The 26,140-nt window shown below is 42.3% G+C and overlaps 1 protein-coding gene across 7 annotated transcripts in view; it reads right to left on the bottom strand.

Moving 5' to 3' along the window:
* TANC1 (tetratricopeptide repeat, ankyrin repeat and coiled-coil containing 1) overlaps positions 1-26,140 on the bottom strand; it is a 207,195-nt gene that overhangs the window by 134,811 nt on the left and 46,244 nt on the right. For 3 of the 7 annotated variants that reach the window (XM_072961020.1, XM_072961024.1, XM_015248290.3), the window contains exons 2-3: positions 22,403-22,515; positions 4,718-4,795 (exon numbers count right to left, since the gene is read on the bottom strand). In XM_072961020.1, the coding sequence (XP_072817121.1) occupies positions 4,718-4,778 (61 nt within the window). In that variant the 5' untranslated portion in view covers positions 4,779-4,795; positions 22,403-22,515. Of the gene's footprint in view, positions 1-4,717; positions 4,796-22,402; positions 22,516-22,772; positions 22,912-22,968; positions 22,999-23,114; positions 23,130-26,140 lie in introns of those variants that run through there. The other 4 variants (XM_072961026.1, XM_072961022.1, XM_072961021.1 and 1 more) reach the window with 4 other exon arrangements.

The raw sequence follows: 26,140 nt of genomic DNA, 5'->3' as shown, positions 1-26,140 counted from the left end.
CCAACTAGCTGGGTTTTAACGATGAAAAGGTGAAGGTCAATTTTTTCTTAAATAAATCACTTCAAACTAAGCCCCCTGCTGAAAAAAGAACACAGATAATTAAACTGAAAGGAAAAGACCAATAAACAATTATTTTGGCATAACAAGCAACCTTTCCTTAATCAGTCTGTATTTTAATTGAGGCAGTACCACCATTAAAAATTCACCAAACTTTGCTTTTCTGCCTCAACTTGGAGCTACTTCCACACCAATGAGAGCAAGCAGGAGAGGTGAATAGGGCAAAGACTACGGTTTCAAGATTGGCAGAGGGCAGGGGAAGGCACCCACAGAGAGGAGAGGGATCAGCCTCCAGACTGATGCCACTCTCTTCAGGGTTAAAAGAAAACAACCAAAACGACCATCAACAGGGAGATTTGATTATATCATAGATGTTAGGTAAAATTAGGTTTCTTTCCTTGGAGACCAGTAGAGGGGAAAAAGTCTCAAAAACTAGCCAAGCTACATACTCGCTATATGAAAGCGGTAGCGATTATAATGAGCTGTATTAGACATCCGAGTTGGTTAGATTTTGAAGTGGAGGGGACCTGCATGGAAATGTCTATGACTGAAGAATCCTCCACAACACACAATGTCTTGGTGAGAGGTGGAGTCCACCTTGCCCTTAGAAGCTGAGAACTCCAAATACACACTTGCTCAGCCTTTCCTGCAGCTAGAATCCAGGCATGGGAACCAGGCTCAGCCATTCTGATGCACCTGTCCCATACGGAATCTCTCTTTGGCTATTCTGAAGCATTTTCACTTCCAGATGAATTCTAAAATCAACTGTGTTCAAACAAAACAAAACAGGATCTTTAGGGCAGTGAAAATACTCGGTATGATAGAATAATGGTGGATACATGTCATTCATTATATATTTGTCCAAACTCATAGAATGTCCAACACCAAGAGTGACCCCCAAAAATAAACTATGGGTTGGGGGTGATTATCATGTGTCAATGTAGGTTCAATAGTTGTAACAAACGTACCTCCCTGATGGGAGAATACTGATAATGGGGGGGCTAGGAATGAGTGAAGGCACGGGGTATACAGAAAATCTCTGTACCTTCCTCTCAATTTTGCTGTAAACCTGAAACTGGCTCTTTAAAAAATTAAGTCTTTAAAAAGAAAATAGTTGGAATTTCATTAGGCATTAAATGGCATGTATAGATAATTTTGTAACAGCTAATAGTTTTAAAATAGTGCACTGGCCTGCCTATTCAAAAATAAAGTATTTTTTCCATTTTTCAGGTCTTCCTTTAAGTCCTTCAATAAAGTTTTTATTCTTTTCTTCAATATAAGATTTATACATTTCTTCTCAGGTTGATATTTAAAGTTCCTGTTTCTATTATAAAATGGGGCTTTTTCCTGTTCATTTTCTAAACAGTGCTTCTATAAAGCAAAGATGATTTCCTATGTTGCTCTTATATCCATTCTAAACTCTTATTAAGTTGGGGTTTGATATCAGAATACTGTCAAATCTTAGAATGCAGTCATTATTTTTAAATTAAGTCAGTTTAATAATAGTGATATGAAACTTTTCTGGTAGTAAAGGTCATTTAGACATGTGGTATAAGGTTGCAGCCCTCTTTAGAGAGCTTCAAAATAAAGACAACACATCATTTGCTTGTTTTAGAGCAAGATCTTAACATAAGAGCAGGGAAAGAAAAAATAGATGCCCTAGTCTGGCCCTCCCCACATTATGGTTTAATATTGATTTTTGCTCCCTGAGGCCTGACTCAAGGTCAAGAGAAACACAGTACTCATTTGCACAGATGGACAAGGTAAATGTACTTCCCCAAAATGCTTGTTAAAGTTTTTAATACTGCTTTCTCCAATGTGATTCTACAGCCTCCAGATAACACTTTTTGCTCAGCCGTAAGCGTTTCCTAGGTTTAAAAAAAAAAATCATAAAAGAATTCTGCTATTTTTAGAGTTGACTCAATGGCTTTCAGTAATTTAGTATCTCAAAAAAGAGGACACAAGTGAACTTATCTACAAAACAGACTCACAAACTTATAGTTATCAGGGAGTAAAAGGGGTGGGAAGGGATAAATCAAGAATTCGAAATCTGCACCTCTTGGGGAATGATGGAAATGTTAACTATCTTGTTTATGGTGCTGGTTTCATAGGTGTCTACATCTATCAAAATTCATCAAATTGTACATCTGAAATATGTATAGTTTACTGTACTGTATAGTTTACAATAAAGGTGTTAAAAATAATAATTTAATACCTCACAATACATAGTACTTCAAATATCCTGGTATACATATAAATTGAATTTCATTAACTGCTAAAATCTTATCAATAGTCTAAAGTAACATTTTCTTTTAGGGATAGGAGTTGAGAGTATAAAAATGTTTCAATACTTCTGAAAAAAAAATTTTTTAAGAGTATTAAATTTAACTTTGTGATTATATTTGCCAAATTCTCAAAATAGGTTCAACATAAAACTGTAGTTCTAGATTGTCTGCAAAAACAATCTACAAAGGATATGACAAGCTGAACTCAATATTCTAGACGTAAATATTTTCTAAGTTTCTGTGACTGAGTTCAAGCACATAAAAATGAATTTTCCTTTGTCTTTGCAACAAAGATTGGTTTTAATTGGAAACAGTGGAGCAAAATTTTTCCATCTTGCAGCAGATATTATTACCCAAGTTTCAGAGAAGTCTCAGTAGATCAGCCAGCTTTAATTTACAGAGAAACTTAGCTATGATTTACTTATATAATGAGAGTTGGCACAGAGCTCAACATATGAACGGTGAAATTCCAAGTATTTCCCCCAATCATCTTGTGACATAACTTCATCAAGATTTAAAATTCCATCTGCTTTGTTCCCCAACGGAATACAACCAGGTTCTAGTTAAGAGGAAAGAGGCATACACAATACAGATGTTTTATGAGAAATGTTCCCATTGCTTTTATAAGTTGGTTTGCATTAGTGAAAAGCTGTTGTGTGGGAATTATTATGAAAAAATGATTCAGAAAAAACAGTAGTTGCTCTTAAAGACCAAAGGAGAACATAAACCCAAAATCATATGCTCTACAACTGGAAAAGTTTCATATGCAAACTATGTTCACTGTCTGGCCCACCTGAAAGGCAGGGTGCTGAAAATCATTAATATACTGTCATTTCACATGAGTCTGGCACGGGTCAAAGAAGATGGTAGGCCTGCTGTGAAGACTCCATTACTAAGTAGGGAGCTTTGGCTTGGAGACCCTGGCCCTGAAAAAAACAACCCACTGGTGGGCAGCTCCAGGCCAACAGACAGCTCAGGATCTAACTTGATCCTGGAAATTATAAAGGCTTCTAAAGAAGCAAATCACACAGTTTCTAGGACGAGTCTCAGTTGAGCCGAAACTGGGGGAAATTTTTTTTGTTTCTTTAGACAGCTTTTAGAGAACTAAGAGAAGGATACTTTGGCCTTGACCCAGCAGAGGGTGAATGCCCCCCTGGATAGAAATTATGTGAACCAAAATTCTCCATAGTAACAATTCTAATCAATTATTCAAAGCTAGGAGTTGATTTCCTAAGGTTAAGAGCTAACTATGGTCTTCTGTTTCTGTTATTAAAAACTGGTTTCTTTTCTCTGTATCTGCTCACCCAGGCATTAATGAGCGGCTCCTAATAGAATCTTAATAGCAACTTTATAAAAAAAAGTCTCTACTTTTAAGTTTGCCATTTTTCAGACTTGGTTTAAGGGAAATAATAATAGAAATTTGTCAAATGTGTCCATATGATCAAAAGTTTGTAAGTCCACTTATTCTCCTACAGAAACAATAGGTATTAATAATATTACCACAAGGTATGACATGATCTTTTGAATTAAAGAGTTAACTATAATTCAGTGATGTTTCAGTAATAAGCATACTTATTCATACTTCAATAGAAATTAAAATTCAAGTGTTATTCACTATATAGTAACTCAGAAAACCAGCCATTCTCCGACTCCAGATTAACATGAGTTTAGAGAAATGGCACACTTCAGGTAAATAATCCACACTAACATTTTTTTTATTGTGCAGGAGAGGTAGATAATCTGTAGTTTTACTAGCAAGAGAAACAGACCACTGAGTGGTAGCCCAAATAACCTTAGAGAAATTTATTGCACGGAACACAACAGAGTCACAATGACCACATGTGCACCAGAACTCTACAAACAGGAATGAAATCCAAGCCAAACTAAGTAGCTCTCATCATAATGAAAACCAACTAGCTGCCTGGCATTGAGTGGGGCAACACCTGTTAGGGGGCAAATCTGATACTCAAAAAATGAGGACCAGCCAGCCTGCAGTTGGTCAGGCATATAAAATGCAATCGCGTGTGGGAAAAGGGAAAAGGCTTTCTAGAAACCAAATTCCTGGACACACCTGCTCTCCCTCGATGTCTGTAACTCTGCCTCTGGATCTGAATGACCTGTTAAAATCAGGAAACTTACAAGTCTTCTGGGAAAGGATTTGGTTCAAAACCCAAACTCCACTTTCAAAGTCACTTCCCAGAATAAGGCTCAGAAATACATTAGGGTCTCTCAGCCTCTAGGATGCTGTCTGCTTGAACCTGCGTCACTTCTCTGACCCCTTCCCCAGGCAGTGACATCTGCTCCCCAGAGTGACAGGGCCTTGCTGGCCCAAGCGCACCATGCTTGCTCAGCTCAAGTCCATCTCAGACACATACCTGTTTCCTTCTTGCTTCCCTTTCCTCCCTCTCGGCTCTTCTTCAGCACGGCCTTCAACATTTTCAACACTCTTACTTCTAAAGGGAAAAGAAGGGGAGGAGAGAGGAATTGAGGATTACGAATTGGAACGTAACTTGCATAGTGACACAAAAGGTAACTTCAAGCAAACAGATCGCTTGGGATAATAAAGGTGCCCTGAGTTTTACATTAACTTTCTATGAATAAACTAAGATGGGGAACTAAATAAAATGCTGAAGACACAAGGAGTGTTTTAAAACTTTTAATGAAGTGATCAGAAGTTCACCGTCTTGTTATAAACGTTTAAAAAAAACCCACAACAGTGCATTCTCAACATTCCACATCTAATTAAGGTTATGAGGCTAAATCTGGACACGTTACTGTAAGATGTCTGGCACAGGAATGTAGGTCTCCCCGCCCCCGTGCATCAAAAGAAAACATTAAGACAGAACCAAAAAGATAATGGTTAAGAAGGAAGCTACATGGTTAAAGGCATGTTTTACAGGTGCTACTGATTATACAACCATAAGGAAAACATTTTGGAAGGTTATCAGAAGGAAACATTCCTTATAAACATTTGCAAAACAAATACAGTGGGAACACATTTCAACCCTGATGTCAGGGGGTCTGATCAAACAGCACACACTGCAATGGGTTTTTACCACATATAGTTAGGACTTTTGGGGAGGGGAGGGGTAAGTAGAATAGGCCTGTGGCTGAATCCTTTAAATAGCAAGCCGTATTTTTAAGCAGGGTTGTACTGAGCACATAAAAACAACACAATGGCCCAGGCCTAAGGTGAAACACAAAACCACCCCTACAGCAGGAGCCAGACAAAAGGCCCATTATTTCATCATTAGGTAGCCTCCTTTAGCTCTCTCTTCCCTCCGCTAACTCAGATGAGACGGCTAGACAATCTCAAACAGCAACCAAGGCAGGTGTGTTGTGTTACCCATCACACCCTGTTAACGCACTAAGGGGAGGCAGGTAGAAGGAAAGAGGCTTGCTCCCAAAGAGAGAGAAGAGAAGGGATGCCTGCTCTGTAGAAAATCCTGCCTCGTTAGCACCAGTGCTTACAATAGCCTCAGTATCACACCCCACACGAGCACTCAACCCCAGGGTGAAGCTGAGGTTCTGTGGGGACCACTGAGAGGGAGGAAGAGTCCCAAAGTGCTGCCATTCACAACACAAGCACACAGGGTGACCTTTCTTATCATCGGGTCCAGGCCTGTATTTATTTTTCCAAGCTCTTTGTTTTCCTGATGGAGGCACAGAGACCCTAGGAGGCTGACTTGCCCAAGGGTCATGCAGCTAATTAACAGCAGGGCCGGAATCCCCACCTGCAGACTCCCAGCTAGGGTCCTCCTTCTCCCACTGCACCCGCCTCACTGCTCAGAGCAATGAAAGCTTTGGCCAACAGCAATCAAACAAACAAACAAACAAAATTAACAACAAACCAACCAACCTGAAAGATCCTAAGAAGAAAATATCTTAAGCAGAATTTGGAGAAAGCCATAGTGACATTTATTAGGGTTAAACCATCTTGCAAGCAGGTCTTTACACACAAAAGGGGCATGGCTTAGAACCTAATTCTTTTTAAAAATGCTACTTGAATGGACCACGGTGAAAAGACTTAGGTTTCACCTAAAGGACAAGCAGTGAATCTGGAAGAGGGCCACAGTGTGCTTCCAGAGGGAACTGTGGAAACACAGATTTCTCCTGAGAGTCATGTTTGAAAGAAACAATGCAAAATGTCGTGGCATAAAAAATGGTAGGCAAAATTAAATAAGAAAGAAAGAGATGCCCGGTAAGCACAGACATTTTCCTCTCCAAATAAAATCAATCAACTGTCAAGATCTGTCGTTTAGTAAAGACTACATACTTAGGAAATAAGACAAAAGAAAATATCGATGGAACCGTGCCCTCAGAGCTTGGCCAAGGTCCTTAGGAAACTTTTCCAAAGCCCCAAGTTTCCCTGGATCACTGATCAGCTCAGGCCCCCCCATGGCGGTGAGGCTACCTCTGATTAATCACCCCTTCACCACCAATCCACAACAGCTCTCCCACGCCACTTGGACTGTGTGTCCCAGAGGGCAAGGACTGGCAGACACCGACTTGGGCGTCTCGGCCCAGACACCTTCTGCGCCTATTTTGGGGAGCTCAGCTGTTTTCAGGATAGTCACATCTTCCACAGCTTCTTCACTTGAGACCACTGATATCAGATATCTGGTGTAATTTTTTTTCCCAGTTCTTGCTTCCTCCCTAAATAGTAACTCAAAGGAAAGAGCTTCAATTTATATTCTAAAAGCTATTCAAAATGCAACCTGGAGAAACTTTAATTGATCATACCCAAGTGCAAAGTTAAGGAACTCTCCCCCTCCTCCACCATGCCCATACACACACAAGCTGGAAAGGAAAGGACTGCTCCCAGTGAGCTAAATTCTGAAAGTAACACAGATCAGAGTAGAGCTATGCAAAGTCACCTGGTAGTCCTGATCAGCTGTGGCCTAGAAGACTAACGCGAACTCGATATTCATCCACAGACCTAAAGACTATGCCATCTGAAAGGGGTTGGTCAGAAAGAGCGACTACAGTAATAAGCTGGAGGGGCCAACACGGACAGTCTAGTCCAGAGACGATTATCTGGCATACCTGATGGTATCTATGGACCCATAAATATATAACCCCCATATCCACTGGGAAACAGACCATCAGGCTATGGGACCCAGTGCTATTAAACACCGGCATTGTCACTACCTTCCTCCTTCTGATCCTGTTCTCACTGAGCAGTGCCTCATAATTTGGCTTTCTTAGCCTAACAACAGTAGGGGAAAGTGTGCTGGTCTAGTCAACCCAACACAATTGCCTAGCTTTTTGACAGATATGATTCTGGGAATAAATTAATAAACCAGTGTTCTGGCTTTAAACAACAGCTCTTATGAGCTTTGTTAAAGGGAGACACTGCCAAGTACCATCCATTTAAGACATGAGTTTCTGATCCCAGTTTGAGTACCAAAAGGAAGATGGTGGTAAATTCATAAATGTAACCACCACCGTGAAGCAGTCTTATGGGGGCAGCCGCAGTCTTATGGGGGCAGCCGCAGGCTCTCCCTGAACGGTACCTTCTACATCATCAGACACACATACCTTCCAGTAGCAATTTCAACTACTGTCATTTTTTTCCTCCCAAAAGGGTGAACAATGACCCACTAAAGAAGTGAACCAAACAGAAATGATGTAAAACAGCCTCCAGTTACAGCAATTCAGACCCAAAGGATTAAATGGTAACACATGGAAAAGAAACTCCCAGAAGCTATCAAGTTCCTACCTGAGAACCGTATGTGTGGAAGGAAGTACTTATGGATAAGCATGATAGGATAAGACAAGAAATATTATCCTTTTTCACCTTCAGTATTACACTATAGATCAAAAGGCAGAGGTATAATTCAAATAAATACTGACCAAGCTAGAATCCCTCAATTTCTGCCCCATAAAGCCAGACTGAGCCTCTGTCACAGCAAGGAGTACAAACATTTGGATAAATTTAAATACTTAAAAATAAATCTTTGAAAAAGTAGACAACTTCAGCTCTCATTTCTTTAAATGATATATTTCTGAGGAAAAAAGACCAGCCTCTAGGTTACAACAACTGAAATTATCTAATGGGAGAAAATTTCCTATAATGTTCATTTATCAGAAAATAAAATGAGTATATGACATTACCTTTAGGTCAATGACCTGCAGTCACCTAAATTTCCTTATCTTTCTACTATCATTCAACATCTCAGGTTCCCAAATGCCATAGACTCTTTCTTTTAAAACCCCTAAAAGTTAAATCAACTATGAAGCTTAATTTTACTTCTTAGATTTCTCTTTTAACACATGAACTCCTTGGGGATGTAGGCACAGTGTCTCCATGTTATGGGTTACATAAGCATTCTGCACAGCAATTACAACGGTATATAAAATATAACAAAAGTTATCCTAGGTTAAATAGCGAGATGATTTCAAAACAAGACAAAATGTATTGCAGTTTGCAATCCCACTGACAGTATCATAAGCATGACCACCTTGTCTGAAATCACAGGATTACACCACCCTTAAAACTTTCCTCTACCCGAGTGCCACAATGCCTGCTTACACAATTTCAAGCCGAATCGGTGCGCTGAAGGCAGGGGCTGTTTATTCTTTAATAGATAAAAACAGAAGCCGGAACACAGCCTTCGCACCCACTCTGTTCTCAGTATTTGTTGACAGATTTAACTAGGCTGCAATGAACACAGATGAAAGATTTCCTCCAAGTCAAGCAATTAACCCACATTTATAGCAGTTTATAAATTACAAGGAACATTCCTATATATTCTCATTTACAAGGAATCCAAGAAAACTCAGTTAAATCCACGAGGTACTTGGGAGGAAAATGCTGCATTTCATAATATCCCTTCATGTGCACATCTGAATTAGCCTTAATAACAAAATATAAGAAAAGTTATAATAAAATAACTGTCCAGTTATCCTGGCCACCTAAATACACACTCTGGGCTCACTCCATTGGAAGGAGCTTCTCCCATCAAACCATCCATGTGGCCTCAAAGCAAAGCTGTCTCAGAAGGTGCCTCCTTTCTTTTACCAACATAAATAAAGCCAGAGCAGCAATATTTACAAGTGAAACACTGGAAAGTAAGGGGGCACATGATCATGAAGAAATTTTTATTTCCGAGAAGAGAGGCATCAAAGACATCCTCAATTTTAGGGGCTCAAAAATTTCTCAACCCTGCAAGATCCAAGACCCCCCTACGCAATAGCCATGTCTTCTCTATCACTGCCTTTGGAAATTTCCTTCGCACTGGCAATCTTTAGTGCTTATCAAAAGAAAGGAAATGGGTGGTGGTGATAAGGGGGTAGTGTCTGAAGCAGCCTACGGAATAAATAATACAGAAGAGAGCAAACAGGGGAAAACAAAGCAGACTAGAGACCACCGAAGGAAACAAAGAGCTCTGTTAGAGGGGGCACTGGCTGTCGCTGAAATTCATGGAAAAGTGCGCTATAGAAGCTTCCTGAAAGCAAGGGACGTATCTTGACATTCTTTTAAAGATCCCAGGAGGCTGGGAAAAACCAACCCTTGATGAATACTTGAAATTCCAGGAGGTCTCTCTCACATTTTTTCCCCCGGTAGTAGAAAAAGCCTAGGAATAGGAGACCTGGTCCCAGGACTGTGACTGGGAACAACTCCCTGAACTTTCTGAGGATTCAGATGCTCCATCCAGAAACACTGAGGGAGAGGAGAACGGGTTACTGATCAAGAAACCAGAAAGCAATTGTGATGATAAGTAAAGACACAGCCCTTGGTTTTGCTTAACATGCGGAGCTGGAAGACAGGGCATCATCTGACTGCAATTTATCCCCTAAGACACACAGGCCCAAGCATTTAGTCTTCTTTATTCAAAGCCATTCTACAAACTGTACTTCTCATCCTGCTGTTCTTTTCCTTATAGGTAGGTTTGTCTTAGGCAAAATGACATTGGATTTGAGTATGAGCTATTAAAAAGCACAGTAGATTAGCAGTCACAACCAATGTGAATTTAAAAGAATTCTGGGCATGAGGTTTAAACTCAAATGTTTAAGTTCTGCTGCAAAAAATTAAATGGAAACTCCCTCTTAGACTGTTGAAAGATATACAAATTGTTTTGAGAAGTGTCTTAAAAAATCTGACTCTCCTAAGCCAGGATTTCAAATTACTGAAGAATTACTATACACAAGTTTGTTTAAAGAAATTTTCATTTTGATAACTACTTGGCAAAAAAAAAAAAGAGAAATTTCACTTTTGGAAGAAAATATTAAGAAGCTACTTGCTTCTGGCTACAAGAGACATTTTTCTATATTATAAAGGGATTTGTTCAATTCAACTTCTAACACTGTCTCCTCCATAATGCCCTCCCAGGCCATCACAGTAAAAAGATATCTTTAATTCCACATCCCACTTTGTACTGACAAATGGTTATCAATTAAATCACAGTGAAAAATGTGAACTGTACAAATCCCCATGGCACCTAGCAATGTACCTTATATTCATTCAACAGACATGAAGTAAATCTCTTTAAATAAATGACTATTAGGGTTGTTACGGAGGGGAAATAAAGATCAATGGCAGTTCTCTCCCACAAGGGGTTTGGACTAATAATGTCAGAATTCTTTTGGTTCTGAGTACTAATTTCCAAGTTTAAGGTCAGCAGTATCTGGCTTATCGACAATAAACAGCACATTTCCATAGCAGGGTCTGATCTGTCATCAGGCCCTCGGAAGCACTGGCTACAGGCAGGTTTTATTTTGGTATTTCAAACATGCATACAGAAGAGATAAGTACAATAACAGAAAAGCCAAAACCTGAAATCAATACATTCCCTCTCCAACCAGGAAGGGCTCAGATAGGGAAACAACTGAGGGCAGCGCTCCTAGTAACAATCACAATGCCTTCCAGGCCAATGGCTCTCATTCAGGAATGAGCACCGGTCTTGCGGGAAGTCCCTACTCATTTAGAAGCTGTCTTCACCCAGAAGCTCCCCAACCAAGTACCCACCTCCCAACCTAACAGTAGGGTACTACCTAACGACAAGACAAAATAAATGTGACATTACCATCACCACCATCATCCAGATACTCACAGATTACTTAATCTATTAGAGAAAGCAAAGGCATTTCACAAGCCCACTTCAAAACCCACCTCAAAAGCTCTTCCTCTTAGAAGACTTCCTAGCCTTATTTTAATTGCTTACCAGCCTGCTTCCTCCACTAGGCTGTGTGTCAGGATGGTCAGACCCTGCCCCACTCTACCACCCCCAGAACAGTATGCCGTCTCACTTCAGTATCAGCAGATACGTTGGGGAGGAACATAATTTTAATCCGTCTGTAATTGTCAAAGGGAATTGTACCTCAAAACAGATTGCCAGCCTTTAATAAATTTAAATTCAATATCCTCCTTTAAAATGCAAGACTGTGAGTATGGAAGGAACTTGTCCTGACTCTCCTGGGCCAGCAAGTGGCAGAGTCAGGGTCACAACCTGATCTTCCAATTAAAGAATGAGCAGTGGGCCAGTGGTTGCAGGTTTTTCATTCTACACACATTCCTAAGTATCTACTCTGTGCCAAGCAAAGAGGGACACAAAGTACAAAGAATAATATGATGGAAGAGGAAGATAACAATGTCAGCTAACATGGGCAGAAAGCTACAAGTTCATACCTCCATTTTCTCTATAAAGTAAAACTAAGGTATGAGAGGAGCAGAAAAGGTTCAGAACAGCCCATGTAGAAGAAAGGAAGGCAAGCCCAAAGATTAAAAGGACAGGGGGAGGATACAGCTCAAGTGGAAGGGTGCACACATGCTAGGCATGCCCTGGGTTCAATCCCCAGTACCTCCATTAAAAAAAAAATTAAATAAACCTCCAACTTCCCCACCCACCAAAAAGATAGCTGAACAGCTCTGATTACCAAACTGAGGTTGCAGACAAAGACCTGGCATCCAACTATGAAAGTGTGCAATTCCATCCTCCGATGATCAGTCCCAAGAAAAACCACCCACAGGACAAGAGGCTTGATCAGCAACTGCATATCCGCAGCACAGGTGCAATGAGAGTGGTAGGGGTGCTCGTACAAGAACACTCAGAGTGGCATGCCGTGGGGTCGAGGCTGGTCAGGAGGGAAGTGGAGCCCAGACAGGTATGACAGCCAGAGAGAACACGGGTGGTGTCGCCAAGAGATCAAAGGGCAGATACAGCTGGACTAAATGAATGAAGAACCTGAAAAAGAGTCTGCCTGATGGTTTTAAATGAATTTTAAATTTTGGGATGCGGAATAATTCCAGACAATGTTAAAGCCCATACGACAGCCAACAGCATGGCTTGATAAAGTAGAATGTCCTCAAGTGAGGGTTGCTGAAAACAAAGAAGTCAAGGAACTTGATTCTTGGTCTGGGGAAGGGCCATTCAGATGCTTACTGCAGTAACAGAGGCAGGATTTGGGGGATCAACCTCAACCCTAACAGCTAGGATTTACTAAGTGTCAGGTAAGCAGAAGAGTTTTGCATTCATATATGACCTCATTTTATTGTTAAAAAAAAATCATCTATGGGAGGCTTAGAGAGATTAACAACTGCCCCAAGGTTGCATGATTCATAAAGTGAAGCTGGGACCTGAACCCAGGTCTGACTTGAAAGCTCAGGCTATGAGCGACAACCTCCAAAGTCTCCAATGAATTGGGGTGGGGGGTGTTGGAAATGGCCAGGAGAACACAGAATATGAGCCTCAAGGACAAGGTGGTCTTTGTATGAAGGTGAAAGTATGGTTGTCATGGATCCAGGTGAGGACAGCTGGGAGAAAGCCAACTCTGGGCCACAGCGGCCATGAGGCCAAAAGCTCATGGAGGACCACCTAGGGTGTGAATACGAACCGCAGTCTTTGCATGTGGTCCCATCCTTTCCCACACAGCTTCTGTGGAGGACGTGACCAGGGTCACAGGATGCTCCCCTGTGTGAAGTTTACAGCAACTGGAGACCCAAGTCCCAATCCTCATACAGCAGTTATCTCTGAAACAACCAGCCTCTGATTACAACCTCTTCTGTTTCCTTCTCCCTCCTGTAAAGTTTTCCATTTCTGTCATCCAACAGAGCTATGGACCCCAACTCACAATGAGCACCTTCTTGATGGGTAACAATTACAGCTCCCTAACTAAAGGCAGCAGGCGTTATGTTTACAAAATGACCTTACTTCGCCTTTCAGGGACCCGTCTGTCTAATGGGAACACTGCTCTGCTCCTGTTTGACAGGACAGTATCGAGTCTCTTCAGCCTTCAGGTGCTGTCATTGTAAGGCAGATGCTGTATTTCTTGTTCACAGGACCACTGTGATCACAGTAGCTGACAGACCATCACTACAGATGGAAAAAGCGCTCCTCCAAGGCGTCTATGGCATGGGTTGACAATAAGGCTTTAGGATGAAGAAGAGACTCTGAAGACATGTCAGAAAGTCCATTTTTCAAAAAGTGTTAAAAGGTATTCAATCAATCAATGCCAGCCAAATGAAGCCTGCTATTATAAATCTAAAGAAATTAAATTTTTCAAATTGCACTGCATCTAGCCTCAAAGTGAAAAAGGTCAGACAACTTCAAAGATGCTTCATGAAAGGCAGCTATTCATTCCACAAAGATCTCTTGCGGACGGAGCAGACAGATGGATCTTTCACACTTAAAGCCCTGGAATACAAGATGTCAAAATCCCTCCTCCGCTTCTGTCAGTCACTTGCTATGATGCTCTGAACAAGGTTGTAACCTCCCCAGGCCCTAATTTCATTAAGTTGGGAGTTCTCAATACCCATGTACTTTTTTTTTTCTTTTTAAAGTCCCCCAGGTGATTCTGATATGCAGCCAGCAACATGTATTTAGCACTAATTATATTCTGGGCCTCCTCTAAGCATATATATATATATATATATATATATATATGTGTGTATATATATATATATGTGTGTATATATATATATATGTGTGTATATATATATATATACACACACATATATGGAGATGTATTAAATTGTATGTATTATCTATATATGGAGAGGGAGAGAGAGAGACATCTAATCCTCACAACCGCTCTCTGTAGAAAGTACTATTAATATCTCCATTCTTTGAAGGCACAAAGAGGCTGTGATTTGCCAAGGGTCACATAGCTCACAAGGGTCCATCCAAGCAGTTTGGCTCCAGAACCTGACCATGCAGTCAGTCTATGCCTACATTTTTGGATTAAAAAGAGAAACTGGCTTCCAGGGACTTGGTGAGGTGGTGAAACAGACAAACTGTCAAATGAGGAAGAAAAACCATCTTTGGTTACACATATATACACACACACATACACCTCTACCTCCAGAGCAGCATTCCAAGCCTCAATTCTAGCCTGAAAAAAGAGAACCTACTTCTATTGAGAGACACCTACTGTCCACTCCCCCTCCAGCTCTGCTAGGCAGCCAACTTTTAGAGTTATTTCCAACTACAGTGTTGTCAGTGGATGTGATCCAGAGGTGTCATGCAACTAAACAGACACAACAAAATGAGTGAGCTCTTTAATGCATGAGCTCACAGGGGAGAACACCGAGAGATGGGCCATATCCCCAAGGAGGATGATTATCTGGGGCAGGGACCTCTGTGTCACAGGAGCAATGCTTCCCTATTCCTAACACTTACCCAGATATTAGGGGCTTCATTATTCAAGAGGAGCGCAAAAAAGAAATCACCCCATTTCTCACTAGAATGAATTGCATGAAGCTTCTTTAAAGGTGATGGGTGGTGGCAAGGAATGACCCGGCACCCAAGATTTCCTTCCCTGGCCAGTTTTACACAGTCCAATAAAGTAATATGATTTTAACCTCGGGCTTCAAGTTCTAAAATCAATCAGGGTCTGCCTGCAGGGATAACGCAGTGGAGGCTAAATCCAGTGCATACGAGCCACACAGCAGCGTCTCTTCGCTCAGCTAACGCAAATATAGCAACACGTGGATCACTACGCTCTTATCTGAGATTTCTAAGGGAAACCATTCCCAGCCATAAACATTTGGTTGTAGCAAGCAGTTTCCAAGTGGGACTGCCACAGGGGCCCATGAGAAAGGTCACATGGGACTGGGCAATGGCTTTATTTTTCAATCCACTCCAACAGGCCCCAGATGAGGGATTATCGGAACTCCAGATGATAAAAGTCAAAGCCAACTGGTACTGGGAAACAAAAGCCAAACATGTAAAGACTTTTTTTTTTTTAATGTTAACAAGTCTGGTCTCAAATCAAGATGAGAAAGATGGAAGGGTGCCATCCAAGGCAGGAACATGTGACCTTTTAAGTGCCATGGACTGCTTCAGCCATCTAGACCGTCCAATTTGAATGTTTGAGTGATTTTGACACAGAAAACGGGGTTACAAAGGTAATCAGTTGTATTGAAACAGACATCAAAATATTTAAAAAGCAAATCTGTGATAACAGCGATGTGTGCTTCTTCATGCATAGATGACAACGCGCAGCAGCGGGCCCGAGAGCTGCTCTAGTTTTCTGAGCACTGATACCCATAACTGGTAGTTTAAACCACCTCCCTCAGCATGATACAAAAATCTACCTTCTACGTGCCAAAGCCACAGCTGCTACTGATAGTACACGGTTTATTTCATAATCCAAGGGGGAGAAAACACATTTTCGTTAGAGGTTAGTGGAAATAAAAATGTGATTTTTTTTCTCCACTCGTCCAAGGTCACAGACCCTCTTTAATACATCCAATGATCCTTAGAGTCAGAGACCCTGACCCAGAGACCCAGAGTCAGACCCGACAGAACATTCACTCAGACTTGCCCAGGAGTACAGCCCAGGAGTTTCTAGAGAAACAGTAGCTCAGTTTTATCCCATTCATGGAACTACTGAAATCCAGAAAATTAAATGGTAATTTACTGATTGGCACACATTAGCAGGATTGGATAGTCTACATATGTACTGCTCCAAGCAACTAAGTGCCAAGCTCCGTGGTTAATTTTCAGGGTAGTCTGTAAAAGTTCTATTTAACCATAACATCCATCACCACCAAATGACTAACTGACTCACAATAACCAGCCTGGCATCGCAAGAGAGACCTGTGGAAATGAACAGTGTGCGACAATACAGAAGAGCAGGAAAGCCAGGGTGAATACTGCGGACAAGTGTGTTTTATATTTGGTCCTGTTGTTTTCTTGGAAGCTCTTATCCTGCGCAAAAGTATTTACGGTCTAGCAAGTACAGTCTTCCATTTAACTGGCTAGGGCTTCCTAGGAAGGCTGGCACCCAAGGCTTGGCCTCGCCCCGCCCCCCACTGCCTCATACAGTCAGGCCATTTCCCAGCTGTGTGCCCTAAATCAGGGGATGCCCTATGAAGATAAATATAATTCAGAGCCCAAAATACAGGGACTTACATTGGGCCATTGCCAATTTCTCATGGACCCTGAGTAACTGAGACGGCTTTTGTTTTCATGGTTAGGACCTACAACAACAGCTGCAAAAGTGTAATACTTTTTCTAGACTAATAAAATTACCTACGTCTGGCTCAGTGTTTCAGCTGCCAAACTTCCCAGAAAGATGCAAGCCTTCTGTAGTTCCAGAAGAGATGGGATGGTGGTAGCTCTGAGCTAAACTGGAGGCATTCAAACTCGACCCAACAGCAAAAAACCCTTCAGCTAAATTTTGAATTACAAAGTAATTCCTATGCATGGAGCTTACAAGAGTTATTTTTAGGAGTCAGATAAAACTTTCATCAAACCTATGAATTTCAAGCTTTACACTTCAAGCTGTGTGACATGCCATGTATGAATATCAGATTTTTTTTCCTCTAAAACCAGTGAAAGGTTCAATTAAAGCCCTTAACTCTGCAGTGAAATCTTTGATTATGGATTCCGTCACCACCTCTTAACACATACAGGGAGTATGAAACACGTCTCAGACCTGAGGAGCAAGATCGGGATTATGAGGTGGCACAGAAATCACATGTGCAAATACATGTACACATAGATCACTTTCCTTTCCAGTTGGGGGGTAGGGAGCTGCTGCAGAAGGTACAGTCTCCAAGCTGAAAAGGAACATGTAGCACAGTTACACAGCTACTTCCTCAATACAAGTGTGTGGTCCCAATCCCTCCTTTAAGGAGAAACAGCCCAATTAGAGCCCAGTGGAAAACAGGAACACATGTTTCTGGAATGACTTTGAATTAGAGACAGTGGGTGTGAAACTGTTCTAGATATAATGAAGATGTGGCACAGATGTACTAAGTCGTCATGGTCTCACTGAAACATCTTTCTGGTTCACAAAGTATGGGAGTCTGCAACAAAGCTGGATACAAAACAATAAATATCTGGCCCTTATTTTTAAGCAGTCAAACTTCCCAAGCCAACTCCCTTCTGCCTTCTCACAAACTTAATAAAGCCCCTATTTCAATGCACTGATAATTCATTGAAAACCACAAAGCCACTCATCTCCGACTCAGACTTATGAGTTCTTAAAATTATCTCTTATCAATACTGTAAATCTGTAGAAAACAGAAGACCTTTACTCCACAAATCCAACCACCATGAAAATAACAGCAGAGGTGGGGACACAAATGCACCCTGTGGCAGGCACTGTTATGTTTTTCCCTGGAAGTATCTCATTTAGCCCTCATGACAATGAGGAGGTAGGAATTTCAACTGACCTCTTTGGCAGGTAAAGACATTGAGAGAGAAACTTCACAGCTGGGCCCAGGCCACACCTTCTCTCTTAACTTCCACTCTTGGAAGAAAAAAACATTAGAACCTTGCCCTTGGCACCCTAAGCCTTGAATCCCAAGATTAAATGATGTACAAGACCAGCCTCTACTGCAGCGCATGGGGCTTAAAGATATACAAAACCAATTCTTCACTGTGGAATTTAGAAATCATTAAACCTTCAATATAAGGGGCCCTCTCCTTAGAGAAACTTGTTAGCAAAATATGATGGAAAACACAGAGCATTTCCTTCTCAGGGAAAAAGGAGACGCAGGAGGAAAAAAAAATACAGAACGGTCTGCACCACGATTTAGGGACTGTGTTGTGCTGCAGCACATGTTCAAGTCCATGCACCTAACATCAGTTTATCAGAATAAAAAACTTCAGTAGACTCTGCTTTAATTCACCTGCCTAGCCCTAAATAATGTAGTTTCATAGATCATATCCTCATCTGTTCTAAAATGTTTATTATATTCAGAGCTAGTAGCAAAAATCAGATCCACATATACTATCCTTATTAAGAAGGTCTTTGCTTGGAAGGGACTTTCCTGCTTTTATTATTGCAAGCCTGTGAATGACTCAATCAGCATGATCACTAGAGTTTATATTTTCACATGTCATCTGTAACCAAAAAGAAAAAGAGGCTCATCTGAGCTGGCCAATTATCAATGTCCACAACCAAACAAAATTTCTCAAAAATGTCCTGGAATTTTAATGCACTTTCCCATAAAAACCCTGCAAGAGTAAGCAGCACTACCCCAGCATCCTGATCTCAGGCTACCCAGCGAGCGCAGCTAACAGAAGAACCAGGACTGAACCCGGACAAAGCCGCAGAAGACACAGACCATGGTTTTGCCATTTAAGAGTCTTTATCACCTACTACATAAGAAAAAAAATACCTGGTGCACACAAATTTGAGTAAGACACAGTTCCTGCCTTCAGCATAGTCACCTACGCACCAGAAACCTAAACCTGTGGCATTATGGGAACAGCGCAAGACAGAGTGACATGATAGAGAAGTCTCTGGAGCCAGGAGACCAACTCAGAGGTTTAAAATCCTAACTCACTGTGCTTAACCTACCCTGTTATCCTGGGCTTGTAACGTAAACTCTCCAAACCTTAGAATCCTCATTGGTAACAGAGATGATATACTACAAAATAACTGAGAATTAGAAACATGACAAGGACCTACGACTACGCCTAGCAAGAAATGAATATTACATACATGGTTGTCGCTGTTTCATGTTATTGTATCTGCTCACACAGGCCAAACTACGACTTTAAAGCCCATAATAACTGTCAGTAGAACGGCCTTTTCCTTTTCTATTTAGGATACTAAAATGATAGAACTTAATCGACAACTAGGAAATAGGGCTGACTGAGGGAGGGTGAAGGATGAGTCACACATTTCTGGCTTGAATAGTGCCAACGACCGACATGGGAAAAGCAGACAGACAGAAGCATGGGAGTGAGGGGACGTTGGGAGGTGGAGGGTGGAAAGCAGGCAGTAATTAGGAGGGAAATGAGTTCAGTTTGGAGATACCAAGTTAAAAGTACATATGAGTCATCCAAGCAGAAATGTACAAAAGATTGTTTTAGACAAGGGGGAACTGGAAAGACGTGGGGGTCATTAACATGTGGGTGGTGGCTAAAGCCAGGCAGGGCTGAGGTCCCCCAAAGAGGCTGAGCAGACTGAAAGAAAACCACCAAGGAGGCAAGGCCAGGGAACAGGGACGTTTGAGGGCAGCACAGCAGGATCCAGGAGGAAATGAAAGGAGAACAGTAGTGGGGAATGATGCAAGGGAACCCAGGGGAGAAGGTTCCAGATGAGGAGTGATCAGTACTACCAAGTGCTACAGGAAAGTCACGTCACGAGTCCTATCAGACAGAGGCCATTTGTGACAAGAGCAGTTCTGCGAAGTTGAGGCGATGGAAACCAGATGACAGGTCATCTGTAAGGTCCCTCCCTAAATGGTAAGACTCTGATTTCAAAATAGAAACTCACCATTCTCCAAACCCATCAATTATTAAAACCTCAAATAACAGATTACAAGGTTTTCTTTCAGAGAAAGGGAAATTAGCAAAAGAGACATAGTTAAAAACCACAAAAGCCATTCAACACGATCTTTGCTATTAAGCTCCTATCTAGTTCCTTGAAGTTGGTCCCTGGGGGAAAGAGAAAAGAAAAATTACCTTAATTCGCTGCCACCCAAAAACTGGAGGAGGAAAAAAATGTATAACTTACTAAATAAATTTCCTGTCCAATAACTCTCTAAGGGCAATGCATATAAATTGCTATTTCAACATTACTTTGAGAAATGTGTTGCCACAAGTCGGGAAAGGCTTTGGTTTCAATATGCAAATCTCTGCATACTTTGGTAAAATTCCACTCAAGCAGATTCCCACCTGGATTTCTAAATAAGCCTAAGCTCTCATTAAATTTAGTAAATTGTTCTTCAATGTCATTTTCCTCATTCCTTGTGTACTTACAACCGTAGAAAGTGTTGTCCTAGGCAATTTTAAATTAAAGTTATAAAACGGTCCTACAATGCAAATTATGGCACAACAAGGGAATGTTTGGCTTGGCAGTGTAAACTGGTTCAACTAGTTAGTAGAGTTCAAAAATAATTCTCCCAAACATCTGCTCAGGCTAAGAAAGTCTTTTGGGGTTTTTTTTTTTTTTTTGAGTCTACTCCACACACAAATATTCTTCAAGTTATACACCATCACCCCTTGAGGAGATTAAAAAAAAAACATATATACATAGCAAGAATTAAAACTTCATGGGAGGTTATGATGTGATGCTCCTGTAGAAGGTTTTACCTCTTGGCAGCACCCCCCAAAGTTGGGGGGGGGCGGGCAGTGTGACCACTGTGTTATTCATTGATGAGCAAGGCACAGCAGGAAGGGTGAGAGCAGAATCTGCAGTCCTGCAAGCAAGCCACACAGGACAGATGGCAGAGTGCACGCGCACCTCACACGGATGTCTCATGAATTCAGAGGTTTGGAAGCAGCTTTAACCTTGACCCCATCTCCGAGGGAGGAGCGTTTCCAGCACCCAGAGAGAAGGGATCCAGCGCAGAGCCTTCGGTGCCCCCAGGCAACCAATCTGTCCTGGACCTTCTGGGCACTCCCGCTCCAAGGCCTCAACTGCGAGCACCTGAGCATGAGTAACAGCAGCCCTCCACGCTGCACCTCCCAGCCAATTCTCCCTCCTTAAAGGAAAGAGGGAATGTTTAAGTCCTCCACATGCTCCACACTGAGAACAGGGAACACAAACAAAACAATGCATGGAGCAAAAATCATACCCCTCAGGAGCCTCCAGCCTCCCCCCACCCCTTGCTGGAGGTATTTTTGTTTCACAATCTACACGTAAGACTAAGGTACAGGAGAACCACAACACAAGAGAAAGGCAGCAACTTTCTTAAAGTTCCTACAGCCACAAAACTAGAGAATCCTCCCTGAAACCCAGGGAAGGAACAACACACTCAGAAAGAGGTAAAAACAAGACAGGATGTAGAGCAGGTGGGAGATGGAGCCTAAGCCACTGAAGCCGGCATGGCCCTAAGGAGCCAGCCAGGGAGAGCAGCTGGGTAAGGCAGTTGTAACCGTCCCCTGATTTGTCTCCTGGTAACTGAAGGGAGGCTTGTAATTAAACTTCAAAAGTTTTTCATGGGGGCTGGGAAAGAGAAGAAAGACAGGACAAAGAAGAGACATCACAACATAGTCATCTAGTGAATAGTTCCATTGTACACCTGAAGCTAATGTCCTGTTACATGTCAATTACATCTCGATTTAAAGAAATATATTAGGAAAAAAATAGCCAGCCAGACATTATAAGAAGTCCGAAAAATGTTTATCCATAGTACGTCTTTGTTTGCCAGCTGTAAATTAAAGTATTAAGCCATTCACACAACATATATTAAATGTTTTCGATGGACAAGTACTATGTGAGACACCAGAGACCAAAAAACCCTGAAATGGGCACCAAAAAAATTAGAAAAACTTTCAAGGATTGTATCAAAGCATCCCTATTATTAATACCGAGTGCTTTGGGGGAGGGCACAGCTCAAGTGGTAAAGTGCATGCCTAGCATGCACAAGGTCCTGGGTTCGATCCTTAGTACCTCCTCTAAAAATAAACAAACCTAATTACCTCCCTCCCCCACCTCCTTGCCAAGACAAAAACAAAACAAAAAAAAACCCCAAATAATGAGTGCTTTAACACAGTAATTAAGACACGGATTTTCTTTTTGTAATTATTCTTAAATTTCTTTGAATAAAAACCCCGTTTACTTTCAAAGGCCTCAAAATTTTTCAGAAAATAACCTATCCTGGAAAACTTGGTCTGTCAGAGTACAAATTCTCTCTGGGTCTCACTCACCTCGCCTCACTCCAGACGCCACTTGCCGCCGGCCACAAAGAGAAGCTGCTTCACTCAGGGAGCACCCAGAATGTTCCTTTAGACAAGTCAGCCACAGAAAGCTGGGAAGGGAGCTGGAAAAAAGAAAACCAGTCAGCACACCCGTCCTATGACACAAGAAGCACTGAGTTTGTAAAACCAGCTACAACTGGAACTCCAGACAAAGCCCTGATGGAGAGGAGAGACAGCACGTACAACAGGGGAAAACAGAGTGACCAGTTGGCAAACGCAAGAAAACTCATTTATTCTGCTGATACCTCCTGTCTAGGCTGACCAGGGACATTCACTGAAAGCCCCTGTCTTGACCAAGGTACTGGAGCGTCCGGTTTACCTTCTTTTGCTCAGGTTTTCTCTTTAAGTGATGCTAATGGGTTTGCAGCCCAATACGCCAAAAATGTTTCAGAGGTTTGAGATAACAAGCCGGGACCCTCTCTCAAACACTTGGGGAAGTGCTGAAGTTCTCCAGAAGACTTCTTCCCTATCTCCCACCTCGCTCTTCACAGGTCCCAGCTCTCCACACGACTCACCATTCCTGAGCACGCCACCCAACCTCTCCCCTTTGCTCTCTCTGTTCCCCATTCTGAAACACCTCCCCCACTCGGGAACTTAGTCATCCTCCAATCACAGCTCAAATACCACCTGCACGCCCGCCCCACCCCCCACGGAATCTCACCAGTCCTTCCTCTGCACTCAGAACACCTGAGCTCTAGCACGTGTTTCCCTCTGCCTTGACCTCCTCTCCTACCGGTTTCTCAAGGGCTGGTCTTCCCTTTGGTTCCCACACTACCCTTCTGCTCTTATCACAGGTAGAGGCAGACACTCGATGCATCTTTGTCCACTGAAGGGTTCCAGCCAGAGGTTCCCCATGACTGACTCAGAGTCCGTTTCCCTGGGAAATATTCTTTGTACAGCTACTCTGATCCTGGAAGATGGTCTTTTTCAAGGGTGCTATCCATGCTCAAACACACCGACAACCGGGCTCTCGCCCAAGTCAATACCCTCATAGCAATGCTGCCAGGCTTCATTACCAAAGAGGACGATCATGTGTAGTCACGTTTGGGCCAACAAAACCACCTTGGCAGGGCACCACAGTATCATAGGTTTGTGCATGCAAAGGCAGGGTAGAGGACTTTTCTCCCCTTTAAGTCTGTTTAATGAGGAGCTCTACAAGACATGCCCCCACCCCACCCCCCGTACCCACCAGGACTTCAAAGATGAGAACGGAGCATGGGAGCTTTTCTCTGGGAGGAAACCAGGGACCGAGGCAAGGGACAGGTCCAGTCTTCCCACTTCAGAGACAGCTGAGATCTCACTGAAGCAGAACACAGAGGAGAAACCTACATGGTCCAGGTTTCCCCCTATGTCAGATCTCATCTCATGTTCAGCAACAGCCCACCAACACTGCCAAGGCTTCTGAGCAACCCAGGCTTTTCCGTCCCCAGGTTGCTGACGTCACTGGTAGTATTTAAGTATTCACTGCAGGACAGCACCACCTGGTGAATAGTAGCTCAAATATCTGAGGTGTCCTCCTATTATTCACTCATAAAAGCAATCACCTGCCTCTTTCCAGGGAGCTCTGCCAGCCAGGGAGGGAATCCATCTCGCAGCTGCTACAAGGACTTCGGCCTGGCTCCTCTCACAAAGCACACCTCAGTGGAAGAGGCAGGCATCTCATTTGTCCCAGCCAAAACAGGCAGACAAATATAAAATAGCCGTCACAGCCCACAACATGCCTGCTGTCACGCAGACCCTCTGCCCAGAGCACCCACTGCATGCACCCTGAAAAGTGGATCTGTAACAGGTGATGCGCTCACGTGCTTTCTCTCTGGCCTCATCTCCACCTAGAGCAACCCACTCGTTATGCTACCTCTGAGGGCAAGGGAGGACAGTCCCTTGTGCATTTAAGACAACAGAGACACCCCTGTAAATTACAGTTACAGAGATCCCCAGGGGAAGTGGTGTCCTGCAAGGACTATCCCTACAGCCTGCTTTTGTGGGGATAAGATCACAGAGTCTAGATTCTCCATTTGGTCCTACATGGGTTTTCAGGGCCATATTCAGTAATTACAGAAAGGAGAAAGGGAGGTCAGCGAGAGCGGAGCAACTCTGAGTGTGGCTCAGAAGTTACTTATAACCACAGTTAGATCACCCGCCAGACTCTGAAGAAAAACTATGCCTCGAGTTTTCATTTTTCATCCTTCAGAATCAATGTTAGGTGACAAAAAAAAAATGGAACTTTTTACATTTTCTCATTTCAGCATTCCTCCATTCATTTTCAACACAATCCAAAATTTGGCCCAAGACAGTTTTGAAAAACAAGCACTATGCCACAAAACATTCTCATGTAAATTGCAAAAGAAAACAAAATACACTTATTGGAAGAATTTTTATGGAACCTAAAACACAGAGTTTAGAGACCAGTTGAATGAGGAGCTTCAATTGTCAATTACTAGTTTTTAATTTTTGTGGATCTAATTTCCAACTGGCTCCTAACAAAATTTAAAAGGCTTCTAAGGAGAATTATAAGGGTTTACCTCATGGTCATCACTATTTCAAGGATGAACAAGGAGACTTCAAAGCTGTTTATCCAACAGAAGTAATTTTTTTTTTCTCTTAAGTATCCTTCCAAAAACCTAGCACTGGGCCTTGTCAGAACACAAAACAAAGACTAGGGCATGTGTTTGTGGACCCAAGTGTGTGACCAGCGATTCTGGGTGACGGTCCAAATCCTCCGGTTGTACAAGGTCCTCCTGCAGGACTAAATGCTGCTCCACTGGACCGTGAGGCCCAGAGAGGGTGACCAGAGTGATGAAGGCCACAAGCTCCCCGGGGTCACACCCCGCTGTATCTGAGACTCATGCAACACAGTGGAAAACAAAACCACAGAAATTCTGAAGCCAGTAAAAGAAAGCTCACGTTTTTGTTTTTCATTTTGAATGCTGGTGCCTCATAGAAAGCAGGCTTAGAACTCTGGGAACTCAGCATGCATCTGGGACCTGAGCAGCAACAGGCATTATTTTAAAAGGCTTATTTCCATTTCAAATCTTGCAGCTTCCACTTTCCTTAAGACAGGGGCACTGTTAGTACCGCTACACCTATCAAGTACACTGAGGTGGTTTTGATCCTAATCACCCACCAGAATCTCCTGGGGAGCTTTAAAAATTCTGAAGAAGTAAAACAGAGTCTCTGGAGACCGAAATGTTGGCACTTTTAAAAGCTGATCAGATGATTCTTTTTTTTTTTTAATTGAAGTATAGTTAATTTACAATGTTGTGTTAGTTTCTGGCGTAAAGCATGGCGAGTGATTCAGCAGCTGATTCTAATGCATAGCCAGGACTCTAACCACTGCCCCTGACCTGTCCTCAGGGTGTTTTCTTTTGTCTTGGGGTGGGGGGAGGAGCAGGAAATATTGATGCATAAAAAAAGGATAAGAGAAGGAACACAAATGGACAGGGAGAGAGCTGGAGACAGCTGGAGTAACATCTTGCAGGGGAGCGCCTGGGGGTGCACACTCCCTGAGGAAGAGGACATGGGTGGGGACAGACCAGGTCACTCCCTAAGTAAGCCCCGGATGGCCCCTGTCACTGAGTTGGTAAGGGGTAACAATTCAGAGGTAGAGAACACCCCTTTGTCAAGTATTTGCTATGTGAGAAGAGATCATAATACGATGGTTTTCAGATGTGAAGAACTGTGCTTATC

This window comes from Vicugna pacos, chromosome 5 (genome assembly GCF_048564905.1).
Source record: "Vicugna pacos chromosome 5, VicPac4, whole genome shotgun sequence".
NCBI lineage: Eukaryota > Metazoa > Chordata > Mammalia > Artiodactyla > Camelidae > Vicugna > Vicugna pacos.
Note: the sequence above shows the minus strand (reverse complement) of the source record. Positions and strands in the feature narration are given on the sequence as shown.